General features: G+C 37.8%; 1 protein-coding gene across 1 annotated transcript in view; it reads left to right on the top strand.

The window, feature by feature from the left end:
• WDR72 (WD repeat domain 72) overlaps nt 1-8805 on the top strand; it is a 115554-nt gene extending 106749 nt beyond the window's left edge. Inside the window, exons 18-19 of the mRNA XM_009323406.1 lie at nt 2797-2895; nt 8750-8805. Of these exons, the coding sequence (XP_009321681.1) occupies nt 2797-2895; nt 8750-8805 (155 nt within the window). The remainder of the gene's footprint in view (nt 1-2796; nt 2896-8749) is intronic.
• The last annotated feature ends 270 nt before the right edge of the window (nt 8806-9075 follow it).

Below are 9075 nucleotides of genomic sequence, written 5' to 3'. Positions count from 1 at the left end.
CGACAGCTCTTCTTACACAAGCTGTCTAGAGGTCTGCTTCTCTGTCCCTGTGAAAACCCTTTCCATCTGTGCTTTTCACTCCCTTTGAACTGTTCCTGATGACTCCTTGCCACCAGGTGTTGGTGTGAGTGTTTCATCATTGCTTTTTGTCATTTGTCAGCCATATCAGCTCTGCCTGTGATCCCTTTTTTCTCATTTTTGTCTTTCTTGGCTTTCAGTGACTCCATCCTCTCCTGAATCTCCCTGAGTCTCTGCAATCTCTACTCAGGCATATCAACCGGAGATCCTCCTGCTTTCTCCAAGGATCTTGCCAGCCTGTCTGGGTTTCTTTCTTGTTCACTTCGCACCTTCCTTCTGATGCAGCTCATCTGTGTATGGACCTGCTTCTAGCTGTCTTTTATTCATTATGTTCTGAGTTAAGTCAGTTCTTGGCTGAATCTGGTACATTCCCTAAAAACACCGCTCAGCTCTGCTTTGTTGTAAAATCAAGCAGGTTAGTTTGAATTATATGACTTATGCTGACGTGGTCTGGGACAGAGGGAGAGCACTTGTACAGGTTTGTGCTAGTGCCATGCAAGAGCAATTACAGCACAGACTTCCAGCAAGGGAAGTGCCTGCCATCTCCAAACTGGGACTGATGCTTGGTGCTGTGAATGCATCTCCCCTCCTTGGTTCGCTATGAGAGTTCTTTACTGGGTGAAGATACACCATGTGTTTTGAAAGGCTGATCCTGAATTTTGGTCACTGCTACGTCTTTTAGAGAGGACAGCTCTTGTGATTTTTCTCTTTCTCTGCAGAGGCATAGCCATACTTGTTTTCTCCCTTTTACCACAGCACACTCTGTTGGAAATGTTCCTATTGCTCTACTTCAGCGTAGTTCTGACTTTTAAATTCATGCAGCTGTAATGACTCAATCTATCACTCAGCACAGTGGAGCTGACTGCCTAATGGGAAGAATTGTTTTAGAAAGAATGTTCTGATAAATTTGGCACAAAACAATTTAATGAAAATATAATTCGCACACTTGCATTTTCCATTTTTTATTTTTTTGAAATGGGAATCCTGGCCTTCAATTAGTCTATTTGAAAATTATTTAAATGTTGTAAAAATCAGAGAAAAGCACAGATATCTTTGAAGACGTTTCTTCTGGCACATATAGCGTTTTCATGTGTGAACAAGAACATTTGCTATTTATTCTAAGTTGTTCTTCAGTGTCAACTCACCTCATGCAGATTATCATGTCAACACTTCCACGGCAGAGACAAGAACTAGAACTCCTCTTCATGTCGATAAATTGGCCATTGATACAAGTCTACTGGCTTTTTGTAAGCTTAGAAATTTAACCAGTGTTCCTGCTCTGCCTGGGCAGGGTTTTCCATACTGGTTAGTTGCCATCCAAGGCAGATTTTTGAAGCAAAATTTGCTGGCTTTTTTTTTTCAGGTGAAATGCACGATGTCACTATCATAGATTTCATTATTTATTCTGTTTTAATATTGCATTTTCAAGGATCTAATTCCACAATTGTATTGAAGCCCTGATTGCTTCAAACAGACTTTGTGTAGATGCAGGAGTCGAGAATGATGGAAACTTTTGGTGACCTGGGATCAATAGCTGCAAACTGATGGGAAGCACAGAGCACTGAATTGGAATATGTGTCTTTTGAGCTCTTCCTGTCTGAACAATGCCCTGAGGCCTTGTTGGTTCACTCATAATTTTGGAAAATTTAAATGGGTGTTTAAGTAATCCTTCAGCAAATATTAATTTGATTAAAAAAAAAAAATCCATCAAAAGTTATAAGGGAACAAATTTCTTGTTTTGAAAACAGGACAAAACTACACTGGGATTGTGTATAGCCATTGGTATCCCCATCCACACGGAAGTTTGGAACCTCGCTTAGTTTTCTAGATATTAGAAAAAATTAAGTATTTTCTAGTCACCACTGTTTTCCTAAGAAATGGGATCAGCTAAGAGTTTTAATGGGACTGAAAAATTGAGATCTAGTCTTTACTGTGCTATTCTATAATGTATTGTTTAATAATTGTACTTCATTTTCAAGCTATATTTGTGGCTCCATATGGAGATATGGAGCAGAAGAGAAGGAAATGGACATTGACAAGGGAAATATCTCTCTTCTCTTCAGGAAAACTTGTGTGGGATTTGTTCAAAAGCCAAGTGAATTAGAAAGTCATATACAGACAAATAATTGTTTCCATGAAAATATTTCCTGCTCTGAAATGAAAATGTTTTTAGCAATTAAGTAAAAGAAGAAATCAAATTTGGTAATCTCTGAACTGCAACTCAGTCTGTTTTTTACTGCACTTTGGAATTATCGCTGATTTTATTACACATTCTAGCTTGTTATATGCAACATATTTTCGTCTTAAAACGCATACCATTTCTCTCCCTGGTGAACGAATCCAGTAATTACAAATCCACCTAATTGATCTTTTATATTGTTTACTGGCTTCTTTGGTGGAACAGACAAGCACTTTTTATAGCTTATAAATTGTTTTATTATTTTAGGATTCTATAAGAAAAAACTATTTTTTTACTTCAAAGGGATCACATTTAAGCTGATGCCTCAAACTTCTCCGTGAATGAATTCTTGTCTATGGATTTTTCAGCTGTGCTATGGTTGCATATAAGTACTTTGAGTTTCTGTTTTATTTCAATCTAATATTTGTGTTTACAAATTATGTCTTCAGCATCGAAAGCTCTGCAGAAAATCAGGAAGTGTTTGTTTCTGAATACATTACATTTCTCCCTCCCCTTGTTTTTATTCTTTATTGCTCCAGTGAGTGCGCTGAAGCATGACAAGAGCTCAAACTCGGCAAACTTCCAAGACGTGGAGGATACGCCTGACAGATGTGTCTTGGAAGAGTCCGAGAGTCCAGGTGAGAGGCATTTAAAGACAGTCACCAAGTATCAAGTGATAAATCTGACACAGCTTTTGGGTCTGTAAAAAAATCACATTGTAATGCTGTTTCCTTTTTAGCAGCTGCAATGTCAAATTAATGGTCACCTCCAGGGGTCACAGTGTGGAGCTGTTATCCTTTCCTCTTTCATCAAGAATTCGGGTCTTAGAAAGGATAAAGGCTTTATGACCAAAAAGAAAGCTGACACTACTAGTTCATTATAATTAGTTTTGGACTACACTGCTTGCTTAATATATGTACAATGTCTGACCCTTTGAAGGTAGCATGAGATTATGAAAAATTAGAAGGACTGTATATACTGCAGTTGAAGGTAGTGGCGGACATTCAAATGCTGTATCTCTGGAGGAAAGCAAATTGGTAGCGTTAAATAGCTTGATTCTTTTCTTTAAATCAGCTCACACAATCATTATTTCATTTTAATGGCTCTTAACATTGATTCAGCTAAATACAGGAACATCCATAAAGTGCATTCTTTTTGGTGACTAAAAGATTTATCTTCATGTAGTTTCATTATCTTTCTCGTTATGGAACATCTACAAAATTTATTAAATGAATCCCAAAGGGAAACAATTAAATATGAAGTGTATCGAGTCACAGCTGATTAAAAACATTCTGTGCGACTAAATACTAAGGTCTTTTAAGCAAACTGTGAGCTTGACCCACATGCACCGTATACGTAACCTGCACGTAGTCCTCATTAGTGAAAGAGTTAAACATCTTTCTTCACTTGGTATTTTCCTTCCCTGCTTTATCTGGTTTCTGTGTACCCTCTTGCATCTTTGTGTGCTGATCCGTGTATCATATTTTTGATTCATCGTCTCTGCGGCCTGTCAGCTTAGTTAAGAGATTTCCAAATCTTGCAGCCTGTGCTGACAGGGGGCAGCTGCCAACAGTCCCCTGATCCTTCCCCAAGGAACACTGCTGAGATTTAATTTTCAGTCAAAGGGTGCAGTCTGAAATCCATGTCAGGTCCCCTAAGTCATCTCAGAACCCAGATAGGACCCATGTCTGGGGGATTATATTTCAGCACACTCCACTCCTCCAAGATTCCTTGGGAGTTCAGCCGCTGTCATATACCTGATTTGAACTACATTCCCTTTTCATCTTTTCCACAGAAATGAACACCAGTATATGTTAGAATAATTGAAACCAATGAATTGTAAATCTGTATTCATTTTAAAGCCTCGTGGGCTTGGACTCAATGCTATATGGTGGAAACCAGCATGAGATTTAGAAAGAAATAGATAATCTACTGGGGAAGGAGCCAAGTTTAATTCCTTATCGCATCTACAATCTGTGGTGCATGGCACCTCCTTCAGAAACTGTCTGTAGTCCCTTCAGCAATGATTATGGGCAAAAATGTGGATTGCCAGAGCTCTGATCTGTTCTGAAGTGAGAAAGTATTAAAACAAGGTGGCACTAAAGTGTTCAGGTGAGAATTAATGTATCTTAAAGGTAATATTAATTTTAACCTTAAATTAATTCCGTGTGGCGAAGTGTGCACGTTTGGACAGGAACTTGAATATGCAATTCTGCACTCTGCATATCTGTATGAAGTAATGGAAAGAATAAAAGCCTGTCAGGAGGTGAATATTGACTGGCAAAAATACATGTTGATAAAGCATCTAAACTTAAAAACTGAGTTCCATTCGGTCCATCTGACATCATTAAACTAGTAATAAACAATGAATTACTCTGGCTTTTGTTTCTGTCCATTCCTGCATTTTAAGACATCTTGTCTTATAGGTCTGAAAACCTCAGGAGATTTCACTACTGGTCTCACTGCTTTCCACTGAGAATTTGTGGCTTGGTTGTCATGGAGACATCGTATTTCTCCAAGAATTGCTCATATTGATCCGTGGACAGGCGTAAATGGCCAGGCGAATGTGAGGAGTAAAGGGGGTTGGGCAGTACTATAAAATGACCAGAGGTTATGGGTCGGAAATAAGCTCATAGCAAACACTTAGGTAAAGAGAAAGAAACAGTTTCATTTTGTTTCAGGATTTCGTTTTTGCACTTTATGCCATTGTCTTCTTTCACTATAGACTGAAAGAAACTTGTTAGTCACTTGTCATGTCAGATCTTTGGTGCTTGTCCTGACACAGCTGTCAGCCTTCCAGCTCTGTGCAGTTCAGGGACACACAACAAAGAGCTAGGAACATGAATTATTTATTGCTCCTTGTGCGGATGAAATTCTGTGATAAGAAATTAAGACACTTCTGACAGAAGTGCGTGTTTGAAAAGAAAGATTTGGTAACACAATACATTTACTTAAAACTTACCACTTACTTTTAGTAGCGATCACTGAAACAATAATATGACATTCGGTTGGCTATGATTTTCTCTAGTATTTCTCAGGTGCTTTAACTTTGAATCGTATCTTGGAATTTGAGAGTGCCTGGGAGGTCAGCATTTGGTTTGGTGAAACCTGTGACTTTAGAGTCTCTCTCACACATATTCAAAGTCTGGGCAAAATTACAAACTTCCTTTATAAGTTTTTATTAAGCAGCCTATGTATGTGTTTTGCAAAGTCTCTTGTGCTTCACTTGCAATATGTTGTCATATGTGCAAAACTGATGTTAAGAAATACATTGATTTTATTATCTCTTCTGATGAGGAAAAGGTGAAAATATGACAATATACCTGCAAGGAATTCCAACTATTCCGAGAAAGGGTTCTTTATTATGACTTCTACCAGAATCAGGAAGGCTATAGAGCAGCCGGTAACAGACATACCTGTGTGTTGTGTTTTCTAATGGTGAAAGGTGCAGTCTCTAACCTTGACATTAGACTGAGAGTTATTTTCAAAGTGATCTTAATTTTCTAAAATCACATAAAGCTTACTCTGCTTATTTTACTTTCACATTTTCTATGTGTCTGCACATGTTCTCACTGCTCTGGATGTGGGCCTCCAGCAATTGTAGAAAAAGGCATATACTCAGATGAATAGCAGGAATCCATCTGACTACCCAAGACACCAATCTGAGATTTACCTGTGATTTCTTGTGTTCAATGTGTGATCTGAACTACTCTCAGAGAGGTAATGAAACCCCTCACCCTGCACTTTTCTCTTGGATAATTCACAGCAAACATTTTTCACATGTGATGGACACAGGTAAATATCAGACTGCAGTTTCTTGTCTAAGTGAAATGGATTTTAGTTGCTCCCTTCATGTGCCTACAAGCTGCCATTATCTGTGATAGTGGCTCATGTCTATTTTAGCCCACACACAGAGGAGATGCTGGGCTTCTCTCCCAGATGGCTAATAGTAGGTTTATCACTGCCATTTTCCCCACATGCTGAGGACTACTTCTGTTAGACATGCAAAGCCTTGGCTTTTCAAACTTGTCTCTGCTCTGGCCTTGAACATAATAATCAGATAAGAATTACAACAGCTTTTTGTAGAACTTAACTTTTAATCATATCAACCCCCCGTAAAGAATTCACCATCCCTTAGAGTGCTGCTTTAATACAAATAAATATTCCCAGCAGTGTTTTCCATTTTATCAGCCAAATTTTCCACACTTAGAGAAACTGAGAAAAAGGCTGAAACTGAGTGAACATGAAACTTTGGACTTCTAGGTCTGAGCTATTCACCCAAGTTTTCTTGTACAAACAATGGTGGAAAATTCACACCTTCAGAGGGCATATCACCTTGTCCAAAGCGAGTTGCTTGAGATGCGTTTTAAGGGGATTGAAAACGCTCTGAATTTTGTCAGTCAAAATCTAAAAGGAATGTAACAGGACTTGACTCAACTTGAGGTGTCTTAGCTTTCGTAAGTGGTGCAATCCCACGAAGGAGGGTTCTGCAAGTATAGGTCTTATGAGAAAAAGGAATAGATTTGGGCTGAAGTCACAAGAAACAATGTAGGCACAGATGCCCCTTGCCTCTTATTTCCCCCAACAGAGATACTGCAGTAGACTAGGCAATAGACTATTACTTCACTTGGTAACAGAGGGAAATTGAGTCTCCCTAATGGAAGATTGAGTTGGAAGCTGTAGACGGAAATTACATCTATCTTTTGGATGAAAACCATGTAAATGGTAAGAACCTTATATGCTTATGGCCTTTGGTAGCCAGACAGTCTCTGCCTGAGTCAACTGGTCCCTTCTGCAGCTCATGATCTCTCCCATCCCTTCATTCCAAAAACATTGTCCATAGTAAATTTTTCCCTCTTCATTTTTTGACTTTTCGGGGTAGAATGTAATTTTGGGTGTATAACAGATAATAGTGAAAATCTGAGCAGTTTTCACAGTCTTGCTTAATTGCTTGTCCTAGATAGACCTTGGCACAGAGATGGGAAAGATCTCTGACCGTCCCTGAAAAACAGTCTGTGAGACACAGAACTGCAGCAAATAGACATGAGAATGAGGACATGTATCAAGAACAACAGATTCTTATTAGCCATAGTGTGCTTAAAAATACAGCACTAAAATTGTGACTATCTTGTTATCAGGCAAGTTATAATTACTCTGTCAAATATTCACTTACCAGCTCCAAGTTCAATCCACTGGAGAGTGTGATATTTAAATCAGCACTGTGTCACCTATATGGCTGTTGATCAGTACACAGGCAGAAAGTAAAAGTAAATATTCAGTAAATTTCCAAGTATGAAGCACCCTAGAAAAGCATGATTTTCTTTTTCTGTATTTGCATCATCATGAAAAGTGGGTATCAGTAAATGAGGACTGATTCAGGAACGGAGTGCTGGAGGTTGTTGATGGTGATGTTGATGATGATGATGATGCATGAAGCAGGAAGAGGATGCACTTCCACACTGATAGCCCATACTGCTCAGTGACTGTGTATAAAATGTTAGTGCCCAGGAATTATTCCAGACAGATTTTCTGGAATTTCCAATGTAGGCACAGACAAATCCATAAGAATTTCACTGCAGTGGATGTAGAGTCACATCCTATCAGCACTCTGGGTAGTAACCCAGTATCATGAATCATAGGTTTTGTTTTGTTTTTTTAAAATAGTAAATCAAACTGTAAAACCAGAAGACTACACAGTGGACATCAAGAAAATGTGTATCTCTCTGTGTCTATGACACAGATAGACAGAAAGATGATAGATAACATGATAAATATACAAGATATCCATTAGACTGAGAAAGAATAGTGTGCACTTCTTTCTCGATGTTCGTGTACTCATGAAAGATGTTGTATCTGTTCAAGCAGTGTTTCTAATACAAGTAATATTTAAAATTCAGGTTGTAAATATTACCATGCATCATATAAGAAGAAATCATGAAGCTAAAAACTGATGACTGAGAGTGCTTTTCTGTGGAATTCTAATAAGCCATGACAGAATTAAAATATAATGGCTTATTAGTATAATTTCCTATTACTTCTGTTTATAGCTATTGTAGGATTAGTTCTGCTGAAAGGAAATAGATATAATTTGAAAATTATATTTGCAGAGGAAACATAATCTATTAATTTAAAACAGAAATTATCTTTCTGCTGTTTTGAATGTTTTCCTTTAAAACAAAAAAGGAAGAAGGAGGAGAAGGCTGTTCAGGAGAAAAGTTTTGAGGAACGCCATACATTCTCTCGAGCTGTTTTGGGTTCCATATTGCTTCTTGCAGTATAGCAATTATAACATAAACAGTCTTCTGGAGGTAGATTTGTGATATTTTTTAACACTAGCATGTTGGTGCTGAAAGTTTTCATCCCATTACAAAAACTATAGAGTTTATTACTCTATAAAAAGATTGTAAAATAACTTATTTTTTAAAAACAAAATCTTGCCTATTACCTCAAACTGTAAAATCACTAAGCCAGATGAATGCATTTCTTTTCCAGATGACATGAAGCCACATCCCTGGATATCTAAGGTGTGCTCCTGTAAAGTGTGTTAAAAAGCCCTGCTTAGCCGAAAGAATTAGAAGACGCGCAAGAACAGCCAAGAAATAGGATATATGTGGCGTGGACATGAAATGGCTTGTTGTATTTATTATTGCATACCTTTAACAATTCATTTGCCGAAGAAATACCTTTCATGGGATCAGCTTCTTTTTGCTGATTTACTGACTTCAATTCACACTTCCATCACTAATAGATTTACATTTATTCAATTAAAGTCAGATAGTTCTAACATAGAAAATATCAAATCTTTATTTTTAGATGTT

The sequence above is a fragment of the Pygoscelis adeliae genome, unplaced genomic scaffold (genome assembly GCF_000699105.1).
Source record: "Pygoscelis adeliae isolate BGI_AS28 unplaced genomic scaffold, ASM69910v1 Scaffold545, whole genome shotgun sequence".
NCBI lineage: Eukaryota > Metazoa > Chordata > Aves > Sphenisciformes > Spheniscidae > Pygoscelis > Pygoscelis adeliae.
Note: the sequence above shows the minus strand (reverse complement) of the source record. Positions and strands in the feature narration are given on the sequence as shown.